We start from the raw sequence: 22,146 nt of genomic DNA, 5'->3' as shown, positions 1-22,146 counted from the left end.
ATAAAATACTGATATACAACAGCAGCTTTCAAGCCATGCCTTGAAGGAAACTAGGTGCCATTCTGCTCCCAGCAACTACACCCAATTTAAAAGTAACTGAGAATATTTCCATATACTAATTACTTTAAATTCATCTGTATGAATAGTTCGTGAAACTCCCATAAGGACTGAAGGAAAAAGAGTTAGACAGCCTCTTTAGTACCACCTGGGGGAAAAATTAGTACTACTTGGGACTCTCTAGGTATGTTTTTTTAACACAAGACACAGATATAAAATACAAATTACAGTGTAAGATTCTAGTATGTGTATTTTTGTATCACCTTCCTTGAGGTAATTTCTTACTATAGACACCTGAAAGTAAAAGACAGGCATGACCTGATATACACTCAGACCCTCATAAAAATCTAATGATTTTAGGTGGTTTTGGGAAGGAATTTTATAAGCTTTCAACAGAGAAATATAACAGCAGACTCCTATCTAATATTTTTTTAAGGCACCCAGGCTTGACCTGAGCAGCATCCTATTTAAGAAAATAACTTTGGCCTCCGTTTGTGCACACTGAAAATAAAGAGAAATTATGCATTAGCATTAAGCATCAACGAGAATATACAAGACACAAGAGTATCTCATTCTAAACTCAAAGTCAATATGCTCTATAAGCATTTATTTTGCCTTCTTCTGTATGGACAGTCACTTTAGCTATATAGTAAGCAAGCATATTAATACCTGAATTCTTGAATGAGTTGTTGGCCACAAACCATTTTTTGCATGCAATTTCATTCATATTAAAGAAATGCTTCCTGTTGCATTTTGTGCATGTTCACATTTACTGACAGAACATTAGCTACACGTTTGTGAGATGCAGCAACTATCATGTATTACACCTGGCTGAGTTACTGGCTTTATTCCAAAGCTTTCCATCAAACCAAATGAGATTAGAGTCAGGTCACTGGAGACAGAAAGTGGCTATGCCCAAATGACAGCCACTAGACAGCTGATTCTTACAGAATTTCTCCAAAGCACAGAATGTATTTCATTATAGTCTTGATTAGATGCCAAAAAACATTTCAAGTATCAAGTGGATACAGCAAGGAAAAAAGCATCTGATACATGAACTGAGTTACGAGGTTGACAACAGGCTGCATGCAGGTAAGTAAGTGCAAGTTCCAAGCTCAGTTCTCCCTCCAGAGGCCAAAAAGAAGTGGTCACTACCTCTGTTGCAGTGGTATAAATCTCAAAGCACAGTAGCAGGAGAGAAATACTGTGTTCCTGAGCACTTTGAAGAGACTTAATGTCTCTAGATACTTGAAAGCAATCCTAAGAAGTTCAAAGCTTATGTTAGCTTATGGCTTTCTCATACATACAGAAGCTACCTTATATCCTGTTGGTCAAAAGCAAGAGACTTTCTGATTTCAGTCACAGCAGCATGTCCTTCATCTTTATTCCAGAAGTACACAACCCATTTGGTAACCTACATGCCTACAGCACTGCAATGAAATTAAATATACTCCCCAGAAGGAGAATGTTTTTCTGCAGCTTCTTGTAATTTTAACATTTTCCATCTGTTTCTGCTTAAAATTTCCATGTTTGCTTTCTGAATCAGACTTTAAAAATATGAGCAAAAAAATCAGATGCAAGTTCTCAAAGACTGGAAGGGAAACAGAGACTGAAGTGACTTATGGTGCAGACAGTAACAAGGCTAATATTAAAAAGAAGTAAATAAGAATATCAAAAAACCCTACATTATGAGGACTTCAGCTCTGTCATGAGGAAAGCCACAAGATGAAGCAAGAGAAGTACTTTTCACTACTTTCATGGAAACCCACTCAAATTCAGCTAACATAAAATACTGAATGCAGCAAAAAAAACCCTCAACAATTTAAAATAAAATTAAAAAGCTTTATGTAATGATGTTTAAGTCTCTGAAGCTTCTTTTTACAGTGATGGTGGAATGCAATACACTACCTAATATAACACACATGTACTCAAAATTACATGCAGCTATTATCCAAGACATATTTTGTCCAAGATAAAAAACTCAACAAGATAGATGCAAACATCACCTCATGAGGTGATACAGGGCGTGTCACATTGAAGCTTTCTTCCACATCTGGAGTACCCACATAGATATTGAGGTACCTGTAATACAGTTTCAAAATAAGCAATGAGGCAAATATTTTTCAGACAATCTGAAGGAAGCAAAATTTTACATACACTGAAAATGAAATTACTTTGATGAACACAATTTGATTAATAATGAGCAATGATTCTTCCCAAAATAACTCATTGTATTTGAGTTGTGGTCAAATTAGTTCAAATTTAGCCTGCATGTGCAGTAAACCTTTAAATCTTCCCATATTTCATTGCATAAAATAAGAGATAAGTCATGAAAAACACCCTCTTGATTTATACCTACACAAGTGCTTATAACCACTTTATAGCTGATAACAAACCCCTGAGATAGTACTAATGCTGCTACTGATATGGAAATCATCTCATGCTTACTTCAGGTACCACATTGGGTCGGCATCACTTGTCACTTTTTCATTGGCCTTCATGATTTTCTTTATCTGGAGGAGACAAAGAACAAAATGGAACCATGGCCTTTTCTGAGTATTAAGAGCCACTCTCCCCCCGCCCAGGAAAGCCTACCTCAACATTGATGAAATAATTGAATGAGTCTATGTGCTGCTTCACCAGTCCTTTCACCTGAAAAATAATGCACGCAGCAAATAAAATCAGCTTCAGTAAAGTTAACCACATAAGGCAGAAATTAAGATATAAGCATTTATAACTGGGTTTGGATAACTGTGCTAAATTCTTTCAGCTGACAAACTTCTGGGAAGTGGCTGGATGCTCACTCTGGTTCTACACTACATTTCCAAGCTTACACTGGAGCTGTCATATAAAGAGCATGGACAGCATTTCTGAGAACCAGTAAAAAAGGAAAATAATCTGGAAACATTACAAATATACAGTATGGACTGAGAATAACCACACCAAAATGCAAAGCTCTAGGAGGATGTCTCCACAAAATAATCTGTAAATTAATCAAGAAAACAATCTATGGAACAAGTCTATTGGTAACTGCAAGGAACTAAAACAAAAGGCAAAATCCACAGGAAAGTGAGGACAAGTATTCTGGGAAACAGTAAAAGCCAGAAGAAGGGAATGTAAAGTTAGTAAGGAGATTAAATATTCACACCATGAAATGAGTGTGTAGCACTAACCTTTAGAAATGCTGGAAGAAGTCTCCATTTTTCCTGAAAACAAAAACAGTTTGAGACAACTTTCCAATGAGTAGCCAAATATCTAACATGCCTGAGCCTTTTTGTCTACGTGTTTTATTGTTATTGTTGTTTTTTGAACAGTAACATTGTTTAAAATCAGATCCATTTAGGGAAAAAACAACCAAAAAAACAACTGTCTAAAGCCATAAGAGATGGATAAAAATGACCTGGATCATCTCAGTAAACCATACGTGCAGTATTTACTCAGGATGCAATGGCACACTGCCTTTCCTAAGAGCAACTTCTGTGAAAATACAGTTTTCTGAGAAAACTCCTTAACACCATGTCCTCATTTAAGACCAACTAATGTTTTTTTTCATTTTTGTTCTGTTAACACTGTAAATTATATTTGTAGAAAGGGAAGATTTCCTACAACATTGACTTTACAAAATACACGCAAGAACCTCAGTTCTGGGAGCAGCACTTGTCTCTGTAACACTTATCAGGACCCTAAATCCTACAGAGATTTAGCAAAAGTACTGACAAGTGCTAAGTATACCAAGGTTCCTACAAACTTTCTCCCACCACTAATCTTCGATGAACACAGGGAACATCTCTTTATGTCAGCCCCACTTTTTCCCACCACGGCAGTGCTAAAACTTGCATATATCTTTGGCTGGAAACAAAATCCTGTTATTTAGGAGGAGTGTTCCCAGCCCTCATATGCTTCTCCATCTACTACCATTTAAAAATACTACAAAATTAATAACCAAAGAAAACTGTAGAAAGTTGTTAGCTTTCTTCTACCCACAGACATGTTGATGGTGCTCTTGGCTCTCAGCCTTCACTGCTGCTGTTTGTTAATCTACTAATCTTGCTTGTGATCCCAGTTTAACATCTAATAATGGCAAAGCCAATGCAGTAAAAAGAGACGCGTGCAGAATGGTGCGGTTGTTACCACTGGTCCCTTTGGGTTTATACGCGGTAGCGTTTGCAAAGCTGAACAGTGCTTGCTTTCAGGTTTTTCTGATTTAAATGTTATGTCTAAAAAAAGGGGTTTCATCTGTTAAACAGTAATGCAATTAAACTGATGACCGCAGGATGAGACGAATGATTTTGATTTAAGTAAACATTTCAAGGCCAGGCTGGAAGGGGAAAGGTGCAGCGGGAGGTGTCCGTGCCAAGGCAGGGGGATGGAAGGAAGGACACGAGCTGCGAGGTCCCTGCCAGCCCGGACCGCCCCGTGACTGCGTGCGGGCCACGTCGGGCAGAGCCCGGGGTCCTGAGGGGCTGCCCAGGGACAGCTCGGAGCAGACAAACCCCCGCCCCACACACGCACACCCAGCGGCGCAGCACGGGCACGAGGGACTCCACGTGTGCGCGGCAGGAGACTCCTTCCACCCCAGCCCAGCTCAGCTCAGCCCGGCCACGCTCCGGGCGAGCCCGAGGCGCGCCCGGCCGCTTGCCCCTTGCCCCGCTGACCTCCACCGTGTTGACCGGGGCCGCCGCCTGCTCCGGGGTGAGCGCACCGAGCCCCAGCGCCTCCATGGCCACCCGCGCACCGCGGCGCTGCAGCGCGGCGCGTCCCCCCGCGCTCCGGCGCGGCGCCCGAAGGTTCCGGCCCCGCGCGGCCCGGGCGCCGCTGAGCGCGGCCCGGCCCCGGCAGCCCGCCCCTCCCCTCCCCTCCCCTCCCTCTGCTCTGCAGCCCGCCCCTCACGGTGCCCGGCAGCCCGCCCCTCCCCTCCTCTGCTCTGCAGCCCGCCCCTCACGGTGCCCGGCAGCCTGCCCCTCCCCTCCTCTGCTCTGCAGCCCGCCCCTCACGGTGCCCGGCAGCCCGCCCCTCCCCTCCTCTGCTCTGCAGCCCGCCCCTCCCCTCCTCTGCTCTGCAGCCCGCCCCTCACGGTGCCCGGCAGCCTGCCCCTCCCCTCCTCTGCTCTGCAGCCCGCCCCTCACGGTGCCCGGCAGCCCGCCCCTCACGGTGCCCGGCAGCCCGCCCCTCCCCTCCCCTCCTCTGCTCTGCAGCCCGCCCCGCTGCGGCGCTGCGGAGCTGGCAGCGCCCTGAGGTCCCCCCTGAATCCCCGAGCCGGTCACCGTCCCCCGCCGGCACAACCCGGGGGCCAGGAGGCGGCAGGGACACGGAGCACTTGGGCTTTAAACGGCTTTCCTGCAGTTTTTAGCATGTAAAGCAACGTGGGGAAACAGCTTTTTTTTTTTTTTTTTAATTGTTGTTATTATTGACTGCTGTAGCTGAATCACCTACAAACTTACTTGTTCTCCTGTACAAGTCTCCGTGCTAGAGAGACACCAAAATCACAGTCAAATGGGGAGCTACTCATCTGCCCCAGTTCAAGATGAAACAAGAAGCACTAGTGGTCTCTGCACATTCCTGTGGCAGTAAGGTTTTGATATATATATAAATACAATAATTGGAAATAAGTTCTAAAAGCAGAGTGTGAAAACAGTACATACAGACGTCTGCTCTGGCTCGGGTTCCACTCGAGTAACACTCACGGAGTTGGGTCTGGCTCCACCCATCCTGGACACTAAGGCCCCTACCCTGAAGAGCAGTAACATTTCAGACTCCTTCCGTTTGGTTTCCTGCCTAAAGTGCACAGTCAGTGGAGAATTTGTTCAATACGTGGCATTCCATGTTTAATCCACGCAAGGCCTCTGTCGGGCACAGGGGGAAGCTTGGAGCAGCTTCTCACAGAAGCCAGCCCTGCAGTCCACTGCTCCTCCAAGTCTGCTATGCAAACCCAATACAACCTCCATCCAAGCAGTCAGATTTAAGCAGGCAACTGTTTTGAATATTATTTGTACAGCTGGGTTAAAGTCACTACTCTACACTGGTGCTGCTTCTGAGAAGTAACAGAAAACCAGTCACAATAGAATATTAGTGGAGTCATTTATCTTTGGCATTTAACAATCTGTTGCATTTAATAACATTTGTATAAATGACTTCTCACCACTGCTGGTATCACAAACAAAATTTAACACATACAAACCCTCAAATACTTGATTTTTAACAAAGCTGCTACAGAATGGCATCTTGTTTCACAAGGACAACTTCTGAGTAGAGGCAAGTGCATTTCAGCCACAGCAGCATAAACAGCATGCAACACATGACATAAAACAGATGGCAATGTCCCTGTTTGAAACATTATATTAAAATACATTAAACAATCACTTGAAACACAGGCCATGCTATAAAATGCCCTTTGCAAGTCACCTTAATCACCAAACCTCCCCAACACATGCTATGCTTTTGAGTATTTACTGGTAAAAACTAGTATGACAATTTTCCCAGCTCATTAAAGAGCTATAGTTTGACATTTATTTGTACAATAGAATGGATATAAAATATTGCAATTAAAAGCTCATAATCATATAAACAATCAACTTCAAGTGTTCATTGAATCCTCTTTTGGCTGAAGCTAGAAATCATGTAGGTATTTCTAAAATTGTAGCAAATCACTAAGATTAATTGCCTCTACCTGCTTTTGAAATGCATTCTTCTCTTAATGATTTTGAGTTGCCTACCAAAATTTCATATTCATCTCAGCAAGCCTGACTTACCTAGTGGCACAGTTATGATAGTCTAAGAGTTCCTTTCTCCTAGGTTTTCCAGGAAACAGTTCCCTTTAAAATATGTATTTCTCTTTATTTTGTGCAATGTTTTCACAAGGGATAGAACAGAAGTGCACTAGAGAAATTTCTCTAAAAAGGCAAGAAAGTTTTCCTTAACATTTACATGTGACCAAAGTCCTTGGACACTGAAAAACAGCTGAACAGAAGTAATTTCCTTTGCTATAAAGGGTACACATTCCTGTAGAAATGGACTACAAAACCACAGTGCTAATAATGCCCAGGTTTTTTTAGACCTTTATGATAGACACCGTAATGTACATAAACAATTTGTGTGACACATTACGCTTTTACAGGTTTTGTCTCTTCATAAAAAATAGATTGTAATATAAAATATTAAAAACAAGCTCTAACTTGTACCACACTGAGGTTTTCTATATATGACATCTTAAAAGGAGTATTATATAGTAATATATTAAAATATAATTTTCAAGTAAATTATTCAATTTCATAGACAAGAACATGTCTATAATATGTATTCCAGCACTATCTAATCCCAGTAATCTGAAATATGCAAGATAAAGCCTATGTAAACTTAAAGAAGTTTGCTTCCACATTTCTCCATTTCAATCCTATTCATTTTCTGTATGCAAGATTCCCAATGCCTGAGATGGGAACTAAGTATTGGGGCCCAGTACAAAGAAATTTGAGGAAAACAGGAGCATTTCTCACACTCCTAAGAAAGTGAATCTAATAATATTCTCAAAAATGACTAATTACTCAGGTTTTTGCTTTCAGGCCTACGAATATCTTGTGGAAAATTTACATTCTGTTGGATAAGGGCATGAAAGGGGCAGCTCTTCTGTGGTACACTGTAAGGTCAGGGTTAAGTGTTTTTGGGAATAAAGGTTAGGAAGAACTAACCTAAAAATACTTAATACCCATCAATTAAGATCAAAGATCAATACATACACATATTAAAGATCTGTATGACCTCCACTGAATAAACAAAATGCTTATAAACACATTATATACAGAAATTTACTCCACCCCCCACCATCATGTTTCTCAGGTGTTTATTTTCATCCCAGTTTGAGTTGAGAAGTTCTGAATTATTCCTACTTCAAGTGGTGAATGCTGCTTCTGTAACTGCTATCCTGCAAAAAGCTTGCAACACTGGCTTTCCTTAATGTACCAGAGGCAAAGTTCTGGGTCCAGTAATTGCAGGAGGACCTTAACTTGGCCTAGAATGAACCTAGGTTTGGTTACTAAAGCAGTTATGCTATACTGTCTTCAAAGTATTCTCAGAAACATAATTGCTGTCTGAGATGTTACTCTACAAAAATACAATGTAAGCATAGTACATTTTATCTACAGTTGTTTTGTCATTTCCTAATATGCACTGCTATATGTAAATATATTTGAGTTGAAAAATAACATTGTTTTGATGGTGGCAAAACAGTAAGTACATTGCCAGCTCTTTCCTACTGCAAGTCAAAATAAATGCTTGCTATGGAAATTAATAATTCACTGGCTATTACAAGTGACAATCCATTAAACAAATATTTTTCTATTAAAATATATATATATATGACCTTGACATTAATTTCTTTACAGTGAATTTCAGAAACTATCTGTATACATTTTACAAGACCTTTCCTCATCAACAGTGACTGGAGTAGGCTGTTCTTAGAGATGTGACTTCCCCACTGTCTTGGAAGATTAAAAAAAGGGTACATTTTTTAACTGTTAGATGTTTCTGCTTCTGTTTTCTCCATTGCTGCCTCAGGAAAAAGTAGTTTTCTAAGTATGTTTGCATAGAATGGTCCATACACTTTTTTATTGAAGTTTACAATGCTTGCATACTGAGATCCCAGAAACTCTATCTCTGTCTGAATCACAGAAAGGCCTCCTGGCATAGTAGGCATACACTTCTGAAAACTCGGAAGAGCAAGCAAGCTTCTCATGAAGAGCTGGATTCGTTTGTCTGAAATGAAATATAAAGTATGCTCAGAACAAAAGTAAACTCAAGTCACTTTGCAAGTACCCCGCACATCAGCACAGCAAAAAAATCCAACAATGTAAGCAACAACTCTTTCCCAAGATTGTTTTGGGGTGGGAAACAATACTGTAAGCTTCTTAAGTTTAGCTACTGCAAGGTGGACACAGCATAAACCTACTGCAACAAGTTACATTACTAATATGAAGTAGACTCAAAGGAAAAAACAAAGCCACTAGGTTTAAACCCAGAATGGACAGAAAGAAGAGTAAATAACACTCATTTTATCTAAATTCTTCTCCAAAATACTAGGCTGCCTAGGTGTGTCTCCACATGCAGTTTTACAATTATTCCCAGCTGTGACTAACCACACTCTGCAGCATACCAAGAACACCATCTCTAAGTAAACACCATAACCTTACTCTTAGTTGAGCCAGTGTTCTACTGCAGCAGGAAAATACTTTTAGAAGATAACTAGACAGCTGATTAAGCTTGCTGGGAGTAAGTTTATAAACAGACACATACAATATGACAATTAGATAGTATCTTACTAACCAATCAAGGAACAGACAGGATTATTCTTCTCAACAATATGAGCAATTTGACCCATTAAATTACTCTGCATTTCTTCACTAAGAGTGGGAAGACCTCTTTCACTGAGAGACTTGTTCACTACATTGCAAATCTGGACGCCAATAGCATTCAGAGCCGCCTTCAAGTCAAAACTTCTGGAAGAAACCGAAAAGCATTAAATTATGCAGTTTCTGTAGCATAGGTTGTAAAGTGCCCCCACGTGTCTCCTTTCCCTTTTATTTTCAACCTGGTCTCTACAATGCGAATTTTGAAACGTTTTCATCTTTTACTGCAGATTTATGTAAAACTACATATACAGGAAAATTTCTATGTGGAAGATTAAATAAGGACCTAGCTGTGATTCAAATGGGAAAAGTAATTTCAAGTGTGCAGCAGTGACCCCAGTTTATTTTATCCTTGTGCCTAGGTGTTTTTCTGGGCCACATGCATAGCATTTCATGAGACAAAACAGAGTGGAAAAATTTTAAAAGACAGTCACATACATCATACTTGCCTGTAGTACAAGCAGGCAAAGAAATAGGCAGCCAAGTAACTTGAACTACCTACAACAAGTTTGAAGCAAATTCCAAGAAGATTTAATGAACGTATTGAATGCCACAAAATGAACTTTAATAGTAGGTTCAAAAATCTGTACATTAACATCAAGACTAAGATTTCATTAAAATCTACCTTTGAAAACAAGTGTCTAATATATAGCGGCCTTGTATCATAAAGGGAATATATGAATTATTAAAATTTGGTATCTTCCTATTAATAACAAGCACCAGCTATGACACTAGAATTTTTTCCAATTATTTACTGTCAAAAAAAAGTTTAAAAAGGAAGAAGAATAAAAGGCCTTACTTCTTATTCATGCCTTCAAGAAGAGGAAGGGAGATCCTTTTCAGATGGTCAGCAAAATCAGGCATATCTACAGTTGCTGCACCCACCATGTTGTTTGTTATGAGAGAAACACAAGCTATGACTTTTAATTGATTGAGCTTTTCTCTCAACTCCTGAAGACGAACTTCATCTGTTATTAAAGTCTAGAATTGAAATAATAATACTAATTTAGCAATAAGGAGGGAGAGAGAGAGAAAAAGGACAGATTGAGGATGTAGTCATGAAGCACTACTATTTTTAATCACAAATGCACAAACCCAGAGGAGACAGCAACTGAAATACCCTAAACATTTAGTATAGTATGAAGTAGCATTATGTACAAGTACCAGAAGTAAACCTGTGGTGGGAAGAATAGTAATGAGGAAACTGAGGATATTGTGAGGATATTGCACTTTATTCTTCATCACTGCTGACAAATCTGCAACCAACAATTCAGCCCACAACATGGAATGCTCAGAGGATCCAGAGGACATCATAATGACCAAGTTACAGATAGAACAGTCTTCTGGATTTGGGTGTCTTTTGAAAAAATGCCAAGATTTGTAACTGATGGATAATAACTAACAACTGTGCTTGACAACCACCAATTCAACCACCAGAGCAGGTTCTGCAAGTGATACATAACCCGCTCCAGGCAAAAAGCCAGCTGATCATACCAAAAACATAAGTAATCCCCACAACAAGATGTAGCTGGAGTTCATTTCAGGTTACAAAGAGTTCATCCTGAGCAGCACAGGGGCATTAACATCCAAGTGCAGTTGGTAGCAATTTCATAGTATGGCAAGCTCGATCTACCAGAGGACATCTATATGTAGTTCTTACTCAAAACTGCTCACAGAAAGGTAAGAAAGTCCACTCTCTGAGAACACCAAGAGCATCCCCATGTATTTAACAAATTCTCTGCCAGGCCATCCTACATGTAGCTAAGGCCCTCACTGGAAATGCAAATTTTAGCCCTGACTGGTGGCAAATTTCACACTGGCTTTATGGAAAGTTGCAGAGGTCAGTAATCAGGAATTGGAGGGAAAAACTGAATGCTGAGTCTTGAAGCAATAGTTTACACTGAAAGGGAAAATACCTACTTTAGAGGCCTGAAGTTTTTATTGATTCTGTTCTAAAGAGCGATCTCACCAATTCCTGCTGCTGTTAGGAAAACAGGGTGCTACAGCCAGTTCTTTTAAAGACAGAGAAAGCCAAGTACTGTCTATACAAGGCCAGCCTTTGCCCACAGCCAAGACTGCTCTTAGGGTGGTGCTGGTGAGCTATGATTGGAAAGAGGGAGAACAACCTTTACCTTGTTCTTTTCTGGTTGATGACTTGCCCATCTCAAATTTCAGAAACCGGACTAGAATATAATCTCCAAATTTCAAATTTACTGTGCAGAAATTAAACGAGTGCAAAAGAGTATTCACTTACTGTCATCAATAGCAGGATTATTGTATCACACCAATGATTTCATATAGCTGGTAATCTGAAGACACCAAAATGTATTTACCTCTGGTATTGTTTTGCAATCCCACTGTAACAGTTTCAAGTAGCCATTGTTTAGCACCAGTGTAGGACTAATTGGTTTTGAACTACTATCAGCACCAGGGGATGATGAAGACTCATCAGAAATCGATGACAATTCATCTTCTATTGATTCCTTTATCCACTCTGTTGTGAGATTCAGGGCACCTAAGCATTGGAAATAGCACAGATTTACTGCATGCCTTCATCAAAATAAGCACGGTCTTGAGAAAAAAAGTATTTGCATACATAAGAGAATTCAACTTCTGCAGACTTAAACATAGTGGACAGTTTAGTCTTCACAAATGGTAACTCTCTCACTCTTTCTTCCACTGATCACCTTTAAATTCTACCTGGCTTGTACAAACCCAGCTACAAATTGTTAAGACTTCAGACAAGACTTTTAGGTAATAGAAGTCTCAAAGTTTGAGTTCCTAAAGGATTGTTTTTCCTTTTTCAGAGAGGCCACTTATCAGATAGGGTGTAAAACTGAAAAGTAGAGGTGAAGGAAGATTAAAACATTTGATTTGTTCTGGTAGAGTTTTTCTCAGGCTGCATAAATGAACACTGCAGGCCCTATCAGTGGCTCAGGGCTACCATTTTAGAAGCCCCTGCTCCAGATGTTAGCACACTTACTTATTCTTCTTGGAGGATATATTTATGAACACTGTTTAACCAAATCACACAAAAACGAATAGTGGATCAAGTTGACTTTGCATCATCTAAGAAATTTTGTTCAGAGCCTGCCTTTTGTTTATTACAAAATTGATCTTGCCCTTCTAGCTTCCAGGCACACTAACTGGTTTTACACATTTACTTCACACTAACAACAGAACAGTTGCACACAAAAAAGAAAAGTCTCATCTTATGTAGAGCTTCTGCATCCAGACAGCAAGAGTCACCACTTGTTTGGTTTTCAGACACTAACCAATTTGGCAAATATAAGTTTGTCTGAAAGCACCCCAGATTACAGACAGACAAACTTGACAGCAAGTCAAGCAATCATCCAGTGAAGCTTGCTAGTCAAAAAAATTTTCCCATTACTTACACACAGACAAGAAATTGAAGTTTTCCTCTAAGTTAACTGTTACTTGTAGAGTTTTCACAGCATGTATTTAAATAGTCTTCTTTTCAAAGAAAAGTTTCAATTAAGTATAGCATGGTACATACTTGGTGTTTCTTCAAGAATTTCCTGGAATTTTGTTCTTTCATAGTCCACCAAGTTATGCCAGAGGTACGGTCTAAGGCTTTTAATTGTGTAATTTGCCATATCCACTTTCATCAGGTCCAAAACATGGAATATTTGTCTGAAAACAGAAATTTAAAATTTCACAGTTTAATTTAGTCTATTGATTTTCACCAGCACACGTGAAGTACATGTACATTATCATTTTAATTTCAGTTTTGGAGAAGTGAATGCCTTCATTGGCATTTCAGAGTAATTAGTATGTTACCTGTCATCTGGAATTCTTGAAGGAGTAGTATATATAAGGCTTGGCCTAAGTTAAAAAGACCAGTACTAATGTAGCATCACTAAATGCTACAGCCCTGTAACTAAGTTTTTTCAAAAACTACATGAATTGGTATATTTCAGCCTAAATTAACAGATTTTAACTTTTTGGTCACTGATTGCATTAAGAGAAACAATCATTCTGACCCAATTGTTTTGATCCCCATATATATATATATATATATATATATATATATATATATACACAGTAGAACAACTACCATTTAGTCTTAATATTTCAGCATACCTCAGGAGCATCATTTTCTGCCCTGTATGCAAATGTTTTACTCAAGTTCAAGTAATAAGATCTTAACTAAAGAGCTTTTAAATCCACAGTTTGGCCTTCTAGAATGCAATTAACACTTCCAGAAGAAACAGTACAAGTGTGCTGCTTACATTCTGTAAGAACGAACAAGACAGAAAAAAAGTGTTTCTGAAACAGAGATTACTGCAAGAGTTGTTGGCTTGGCTATTCCAAGCTGCCTGGTTTGTAGGTATCCTACTCATTTTATTACAAAGTGAGATACACAATCTGATCAGTGTGTCAGAGCTCTTCCCCTTTAATGCTTCAGGAAGTTCTCCTGTAGTTTGAGAACAGGTGTTATGCAAATTGACACAATTTTAGACTTCCTTTACCCAGCCCCCCCACCTTCCACTGTCTACTACCCTTTCAGAGAGGACGTTTTTTTCTCCAAAAACCACACTTAAATACCAACCTCAGTAACTCTACAATATTGTCAGTTGCTTTTAACTGTTTTATATCGTTGTCTCTTATTGGAGCACATAACTTTCCCATAGTGTTGATGATATAGTTAGCTAGCCCAGGAATATCAACAGCATTGTGTTCTGCCTGCTGTCTTATAAGATCCGTATCTAGAACTTCACAAATTTGATTGTGCATCCTGTTTGCTCCAGGAGTCAGGAAGGAAAGAAGAATCTAAATTAGAGGGGAAAAAAAAGAAAGAGCTTATCAATAAAAACCAAACCACTCAGTAAGCACACTTGAGTGAAATTTTAACATTCATGTCAGGTGTATAGAGCTGACAGATTATAACCAGACATTTTAAGACTGAACATTATCAAAGGTTGAGGGGAAAAAAGGACTGTTTGGAAAAAAAAACCCAAACAAACCAGTACAGTTCTGCAAAAATGCTCAAACCAATAAAACAAAAAGCAAGTCAACAAGTAGACCCATTCAAAAGCTGGGAGGCTACCCTGTAAAATAAACATTTACTAACTTAAAGTTCTGAAAGACTTAGCATTGTGCCAGGATTGAAGGTTTGTATGCTCACCTGTGTGATAATCAAACAATGAAGTCTAAGTGGGCAGGTGCAATCATGTTCATGCCCTAAGCTCGCAGTACGGTTCTGGAAACAGGCTAGTAGAGATGTGAAGCTTTGGAAAAAGAGATGACTTTCAACTGATCACTGTGCCGTGAAAGTTGAGTGAACATGCCACTGTTTGTTTGTGGCCATATTCCTGGTTAATATAAATATACTACAAATAGACATCTGTTTTCAGTTCTGAATAAAATCGTGGCTTCATATTATAAAAAGAAAACTAGAAGGTGTTGGCTCAGCTAAGTTAAGCAGACCCTTCAGTGAACTAAGGGACTCCTAAAGCTAAGCTGACAAAACAATACAGACAAAGGAACAACATTACCTCCTTAATTTCCTCAAAGAGCTTGATAGCATGTTCATATTCTGGAGGATCTTCATTCAGTTCCGATTCCAAATGATCCCAAAATGCCTTGTGTACAATCTGTTTCACTGTGCCTGCAAAGCTGTGGAGAAAGTCAATTAGATAGAGGAAAAACTCCCAACTAGCTTTCATCCTTGTAACTGTTTCAGATGGGACTGATCACTTGTTGGGAAACACACCTCCCCAGATACTATGCCCTGCAACCATATCTTTCTTGGGTGGTAGATCATCAGCTCCCAAAACACAGTCTCGACTACTCTATTCATTTCTCCTCTCTTTCCAACACCAGTGCTGCTTTTTACAAAGTTCAAACTCTTACCTGTTTTGTGGGTAGTCTTCATGTTTTATGCAAAAATTTGCATTTACAGCAATTTCATGAGCTAGAGTCCAGTTTGACAGATTTCTTGTAGCTGCCATCAGTTCATCAAATGTGATAACCTTGGGAGGGCTTGCTGCTGGAACAAGCAAGATCAATTCAAGCCAAATATCTATAGCTGATAAATGCAATTGAATATACTAAAATCTAGAAATTTTACTGTTTGCTAATGGGACTCCAGTACTCTGGAAGAAGAAACCCAAGATTACCAAGTCTTTATATCTTCCTAAAACACTAACTCAGGAAACTCCCAGCTTATCAGGGGTGTGTGTGTTTGTGAGGAAATACCACACAAGCCTCAAAATATTTTGGGGAGCACTTTCATATTTCTACATCCAAACTAAGGTATCTTTTTTTTTCCTTTAAAATGGGATCTTGCATTCCACAGATTTCCTACTAACTGTTCTGTCAAAGCCACCCAACCAAAAGCACGGGCAGTAAGAGATACCAGATGTCCACTGTAATTCCAAACACATGATGGCTATATTGCCTGTTGAAAAGGTTCTGAAGTTACAGACTTGCAAACCCCCCCCACTTAAGATCAGCAGATCTTTCATCTGCTGTGGAATGTAAGTTATACCCTTTCTTTTAGGAGTTAGCAGCAATGACAAAACAAACTCTACACTGGAAAACAAGAGCAAATTCCCAAAGTTTCTAAATACTCAAATTCTATAATTTAATTTAGCATTTGGAAGACTGGTAACAAGGAAAGACAAAGAGCCAGCTGCAAACTGCAGCTCCACTAACAAGCTTGTTTTAATGTAAGACTTCATTTACATGGATGTAAAAAGTAAGCATGGTCTGCAAATGCTTACAGACACATACAAACTACATTTTAACCAAGGTTTTTTCCACCATTACTCAAATTATCTTCCTTGTGCAAATGTGTGTTTTCTGTTGGTACTACAAATCTGTAAGTTACAGAATTAATTTTTAAATGCGGGGATCAAACAGAAGAAACCCCCCTTTGCACAAAGGCATATCTGGTTGAGTGGGGGGGCTGCTACCAATGTCAATGTTAGGAAGATCATGGTGACACACTTTTCTTACAGTTTCTGAAGGGAAGGAGTGCACAGGGAGACCCCCATGGATACAGCTGCTGCTGGTGTTCCACACACAAGAGATGCACTGCTTCACAGCAGAGAGAAAGCCATGCCTCTCTGTTAATACTCTTACATAGATTCAGAATCCCAGGTTCTACCCACGACAGCAAAGAGAAACAAGGTAACTTAGCCTTATTGGTCCATGCACAGTGCAGGTAAGGCTGAAATAGGCTTACATGCTGGGGAGCTGGGTTTGCTTGAAGAATCACTGTTAAAGCTCTGCCTGGAATATTCTGAGTCGCTGGAAGAAGCTGTGCTTTCTGAGAGTCGTGAAGAATCTGAGTCACTGATCTGCTCATCATTGAGAGGCATTCTGATTACTTTGTTTACACAGTAAACAAGACCTGGAAAGACAAACACAATTCCCATAAAAGCAGCACTTACTGCCGCTTGTTTCCTCAAAAGTCAGCTAGTGATCATTATATTGTGGATGAAGATCAAGTACTTGCCTTTCCTAAACAGGAAAAACAAAGGAAAGGATCTGGCTTGACACGCAAAATCATATAGTTATTAACAAACTATACCTGTTCTGTAAGAAAGCTTTGTACCTTCAGCTGTTTCATACCTTAATGATTATGTTGGAGACAGTCCCTAAATTGGTTATATTTTAAAAAATGAAAGACTATCCACAAGAACCCCTGAAGCTGCTCGTTGTAAGAATTTTGTTAGTTTTCAATGTCCATGAAGGCATCTGGTGATGTTACAATCCCCCACCTGACCTCACAAAGAAGTGGTGTTTAGCAATGAGTTTCCTTCCACAAACAGGCTGCACCAAGTGTAACAACTGCGAAGCAAACATAGAGGCTGCAGGGGGAGAACATGCAAGTAATTTAGTGTTTTACACTTCTGACAGGGTGTAGCTGAAAGTCTGGCCTGCTGCTTTAGGTGGGTCTGTGCTCGGAATCAGATCAACAATGGCACAGACCCAAAAACCACTCCTCCTAGGGGTGAAGGTGGATAGCTTTTCTGGTTTAAGTCAAATGGCAACTGTGAGCCTCTAACATTCTATTTAGCAGAGACAACAACCTCCCCTGAGAAGTGTTGTGCTTCATCGTGTTTCTGTCTATGTAAAGAAACTGCTTCCCAGGCAGACAATCTGCAATTGCAGACAATGCGGACAGCTGCACAGTGTGATGCAGATGATTAACAACTGCATGACAGGCAGTGAAAAATACGTTCGTAATAATATTAAAATGAGAACCTGGAAGTCAGCTGTAATTACTACCACAGGAATTTGGCCCAGATACCAAAAGTAGCTGTCCATCTCTGATTATGGCCATGAAGCATTCTGTAGTGGACTTTATGACGAGATACAGGCAGCAATGTTTTCCATCAGCAAATTTAACTAATATGTAACTTCATTTATTATTAAATTATGTCCATTTCAGTAGGCAGGGAATACCACACTTTGCAACTGCTGAATTTGGAAAAAAAGAAACTTTTGGCAATAAAAGGATGGTCTTTGTCTGTACTTATGTGAATCAACATATTATAGGGTCCTGGGATAGACAAAAGGTAGTGAAAATGAAGACTTCTTTATGCTGGCACCTGGTTACAGCTTAAGGCATTTGACTTTATGGGTACCAACTCATTCTGAATAGGCCTTTATAACTTGATGAGCTACTACACTGATGAGCACTCCCCTGTTAATTGAGATGATTAACATTTCTTAAGTGTATGTTTACTCTTCCTCCTCTCCCAAGAGGAAAGAGGATGCACTTGAGTACCTTATTTATGTCATACTTTACATTGGGTTTTTTTGTGAAAAGAATTGGTCACATTAGCAAGAACACAGCTAACAGTTTATCACTGTACTGGAGGAGCCAGTAAGAGACACTTGACTAGAACACAGAGGTCATGCATTCAGAACTCGCAACATTACCAGTGATCCTAAGCATCATAACTCTTATTAGAACAGCAATTTTTTAATTTCAAACAAGCAAATATTTAAAACAGTATTGGCTGAACAAGACAGTTGTAACAGAACCTAAAAAACACAAAACAGATATTTTGGCTTGGAAATGGTATTGAAGCTACAATTAGAAATGGGTCATTAGCTAATGCTGGAGAAGAAACAAACTATTTCTTCAATTAAAATCTGTGTTACAGATCTCAAAGTTAGTGCTGATCAGAAACTAGTTGTGACAAACTAGTTACAGAACATACTTGAGGTTCTTCATGTTGAACTGCTCACTTAAATACAGTAACACTGTACAGAGCCTGCAAAGTATTTATTAGTCTCCAACTAGTTTTTTTAAATCAATATAAGAACAGTTTATTTCCAGGCTTTAATCTTGTATAACACCCCTTTATTTCCATACAAATAACTAACCTCCAAAAGATTAATGTTGCAGGACGTGGTCCATCAAAAGTTTGCAGCGTAGTGGCCCAAAGTCTTGCAAATCACTTGTGGAGTGTGAGCAATTCACGGTGTGTCTACTGCTTCAGTTCAGGTGTTAACAACATGGAAGAAGGTAAATGACCATTAAAACCCCAAATACTCTCACATAATTTACACGTCATCATTTCATGAACTTCCTCTTACCTCTAGGTATGACAATGTTAATCAATATTGAGCTTTGCAAGGTTCTTCTGAGAGAAGCACTAAACCAGCCATGAAGGCAGTCAGCACTGCCATTTTCCACCCCATCTTGATTTCCAAGAAGACCAAGTGGTTTAAGGTAGAATTAGAGGTCTGTATACGTTAAGTCCTTAAGCACTAATCCCAGCAAATATCAATGCAAATAGTTGCATTTCAAAGATGCACATGGCATCTTGATGTATCAAGACCATACCTGCTCCCAGAATATATGCACACATACAGACAGCAGAGCTGTCAGTAGAGAGCTTCAGAAGACTTAATTTAAGTGAGGAGTTTCAACACTGCATGCAACAGGAGATGACACACAAAAAACCACTGCAATCTTTTGCCACGCTAAACGCATTTCCTAGTAGAATGCTTCAAGCACAATGGGAAGTAAGAATGGGTGTACTCTGCAGATTCAGAACATTATTGCTAAATTCTAAGTTTAAAAGATAAACACATCAAACTAAACGTACATGAATATACAAGCAGAACCTGCAGGGGCCATCTAAAACACTTAAGCAAAAATGCAGTCATTGAGCATATGAAAGGTAAGTACAAACCAAAAATGCCATTTCTAATTAGTTACAATAGACAACTGAGTCACTTAGTCTTTGCTTTATAGCACACACTGGAAGAGCTGATTTTCCTTACATTTTTGTAGATAGCACAGAAGTTCTCATCAATAACTAATGGCCAAGTTAATTTAGAACTTTAAGTTTAAATGAGTATAATGGTCACAGAAAAATATTTTTAAAAGCCCTTCAGCCTTGCAAGATCTCTTTGTAACTCGCCATCTTGGATAAACAATACCATCTTGTTTTTTTTTTTTTAAAAATTTGTTCATTAAGTATTACATATTAGGTGGTTGTTTTAATACATATATTAATATTCCAACTGCTCTATTAAAGGGTCAGCCTGAGGTTACAACCTGCTTTGCTGCATTAAAGACTACCCACATTTACATTTATATTAGGTTGGACACCATCACAGTGGGCTTCATCACACCATTTGCTTTCCTTCAATCAGTACCATACTGTAGGGTTTTTTAAGGATAAACTCTTTGGAAGACCAAGCTAAAAGTATCTTCTACATGAACCAACCCCAAGATTCTAGCTAATTTAACAATGAAGAAATAAATTCTCACATTTCTGCTATTTAGACAGGTGAGGATTATTCTTTTTAGTAAAAAGAAAATTAATACAACTCTGTGAATGCTTAAAGACATCTTGTCCTTAACTGGTTACTGCATCACCCAACTCAATTCTTCATTTAGAACTTATCAAGACTGCATGACCAGGTTAGTTTTAGAAGGCACAAAAACACTTTTTATTTCTGTAGGTTTGCTTTAGAAGTAATTTTACAAAGCACCCAGGGGGAGGAGGGAGGAAGACCATTTCTCAGTTTGTTGGGTATTTTCTTCAGATACCATCTTCAAGCAAAGGTTTTCCACAGCCCTGCTTTGCTCAAAGTGTGCATGGCGACAGAGACTTATGAGTGCTCTGTCCAGTTTTACCACTAGGAAGGTCTTAACTTTGTTTATTCTGCTGGGTTCACATTCTTACTATCTTCAAGCTGGCACCGACTGAATCTCATTTGGTCTCGAGTTTCCCTTTCACTGACTCCACCTCTGTCAGCACTCACGACACGAGAACAGAAAAGAGCCTTTGTCAGGAGTTTACTCGCATTTCCACCCCCCTCATTTTTCACAGCTTACAGCCGACATTTCTCCCCTTTAGCTTTCTAGTTCCACAGCTCTTGGAAGAGACACTTCTCTTCGTGAAGGCTTAAACAAACTGTATCGGCGAGAGTGAGATGCGGCCGAGTGGCCCGAGCGCTGCCCGCGGGAGCGACCTCCGCCCGGACATGCCGGTGTCGGGACGAGGGGCCGTGGGCCCGAGGGGAGCCCGGGGACGTCCTGCCCGCTGCCCTCCACCGCGGGGGGAGCGACGCCGAGGGGAGCCGGCGGCTCCTCCTCTTCCTCCATCTCTTTGGCTGCCTGTCTCCTCCCCCGGCCCCATGTTTTTAACACTTAGCAAAGGCAAGAGTTTGGCACCCGCCGACCAAAACAAACAGCGTTTCCAAGGACGGGCCCGGGGGGAGGGAGTCCGGGGGAGAAGCAAGGAGGGAACACTCCCTGTCAGCCCCAGAGAAGCAGAGCCCGGGCACCCGCCCCTCAGCGCCGCGGCCCCCATGGCCCGGGGAGGTCTCGGGGTGCCCCTGCCCTGCTGGCCGGGGCTGCACGGGGGGACCCTGCGGCTGCGCCCGTCCGGGCGGATGGTCCCGGCGGACACTAAGGGATGGCGAAAGCCCAGGAGACACGGGGCAAGGAGAGAACTAGGGACCCAGCGCAGGAACTGCGAATCCCACCTGCTGCAGCGGGTGTCCCACCGGGGCAGCAGAGCGACGGGCCAGTCCACCACCTCCCTGCCACCCACACCGCACACGAGGGTGGCAGCCCCGAGCCAGCGCTGTCCCGGACTCACCCCGCGGCTCATCGCCCAGCGTGCCCGGACACCCCGCCGCGTGTCAGCTCCGCCGGCCGGCCGGAGCAGCCCTGCCCTGCCCGCTGTCCCCAGCCGGTCACTCACCGCTGCCGCTCGCCGGGACCGCAGGAACCCCCCCTCAGATTTAAAGACCCAGCCCGGACTATTAGTGTCTTCCTCGGGCACGTCCATCTCTGACGGTGCAAGGGGGGAGGTGCGTCATCCTTTCCTGCCTGCCAACGGCGAGTTATCCGAGGCGCTTGGGCCAGCCTCCACTTATGCCAGTAGAAACTGCCCGTATCTCCTCATTCTGCCTGCGACCGGGCACTAAGCGTGGGGAAATACGCGGCGACACGGAAAGATGCTTCGGCGGACTCCCCCGCGCCGGCAATGGGCCGTGCCGGCGTGCGGGGGGTAGGCCGGGGGACGGGCCGGGTGCTGTTTACGGAAGGGCCCCGTCCGTCCGGGCCGGCGCCGCCCCGGCCCCGCCCCTGGGCCGCCTCGGGGACGGGAGCACCGATCCCGCAGAGCCCGGGCTGGGGGAAAGGGGCCGTGCTCCGCAGGGATAGGGCAGCGCCTCGGGCTGT

The 22,146-nt window shown here is 41.2% G+C and overlaps 2 protein-coding genes across 4 annotated transcripts in view; both read right to left on the bottom strand.

Moving 5' to 3' along the window:
- The window catches only part of POLR3B (RNA polymerase III subunit B), a 70,149-nt gene extending 65,263 nt beyond the window's left edge, over positions 1 to 4,886 (bottom strand). Inside the window, exons 1-5 of the mRNA XM_068191042.1 lie at positions 4,713 to 4,886; positions 3,231 to 3,263; positions 2,653 to 2,709; positions 2,506 to 2,570; positions 2,064 to 2,139 (exon numbers count right to left, since the gene is read on the bottom strand). Coding sequence (XP_068047143.1) covers positions 2,064 to 2,139; positions 2,506 to 2,570; positions 2,653 to 2,709; positions 3,231 to 3,263; positions 4,713 to 4,778 — 297 coding nt within the window. The 5' untranslated portion in view covers positions 4,779 to 4,886. The remainder of the gene's footprint in view (positions 1 to 2,063; positions 2,140 to 2,505; positions 2,571 to 2,652; positions 2,710 to 3,230; positions 3,264 to 4,712) is intronic.
- A 1,235-nt stretch (positions 4,887 to 6,121) lies between these two features.
- On the bottom strand, positions 6,122 to 21,687 carry TCP11L2 (t-complex 11 like 2). 3 transcript variants are annotated; one of them, XM_068191045.1, is made up of 12 exons: positions 21,560 to 21,687; positions 18,822 to 18,928; positions 16,666 to 16,833; positions 16,437 to 16,514; positions 15,330 to 15,462; positions 14,972 to 15,092; positions 14,026 to 14,246; positions 12,970 to 13,106; positions 11,786 to 11,967; positions 10,252 to 10,433; positions 9,370 to 9,542; positions 6,122 to 8,802 (listed from the first exon to the last, which is right to left on the bottom strand). In XM_068191045.1, the coding sequence occupies exons 3-12, from the start codon at positions 16,799 to 16,801 to the stop codon at positions 8,558 to 8,560; spliced, it is 1,608 nt and encodes a 535-aa protein (XP_068047146.1). In that variant the 5' UTR covers positions 16,802 to 16,833; positions 18,822 to 18,928; positions 21,560 to 21,687; the 3' UTR covers positions 6,122 to 8,557. The 3 variants fall into 3 exon arrangements, with proteins under 3 accessions (XP_068047146.1, XP_068047147.1, XP_068047148.1); XM_068191046.1 differs by lacking the exons at positions 16,437 to 16,514; positions 21,560 to 21,687 and having other exon boundaries at positions 15,330 to 15,465; positions 18,822 to 19,796; XM_068191047.1 differs by lacking the exons at positions 16,437 to 16,514; positions 21,560 to 21,687 and having other exon boundaries at positions 18,822 to 19,796.
- Positions 21,688 to 22,146: the final 459 nt, after the last annotated feature.

Source organism: Anomalospiza imberbis, chromosome 5, assembly GCF_031753505.1.
Source record: "Anomalospiza imberbis isolate Cuckoo-Finch-1a 21T00152 chromosome 5, ASM3175350v1, whole genome shotgun sequence".
Lineage (NCBI taxonomy): Eukaryota > Metazoa > Chordata > Aves > Passeriformes > Viduidae > Anomalospiza > Anomalospiza imberbis.
Note: the sequence above shows the minus strand (reverse complement) of the source record. Positions and strands in the feature narration are given on the sequence as shown.

Bases quoted from the DNA above. Each gene is read 5' to 3' on its own strand.
- TCP11L2 (XM_068191045.1), bottom strand. From the start codon at position 16,801: ATGCCTCTCAATGATGAGCAGATCAGTGACTCAGATTCTTCACGACTC. The intron at 14,247-14,971 runs GTAATGTTGTTC...CCTCTAATTTAG, and splicing joins TCTTTGAGGAAATTAAGGAG to ATTCTTCTTTCCTTCCTGAC. The intron at 9,543-10,251 runs GTAAGGCCTTTT...GGTTTCTTCCAG, and splicing joins CTTGAAGGCATGAATAAGAA to AAGTTTTGACTTGAAGGCGG.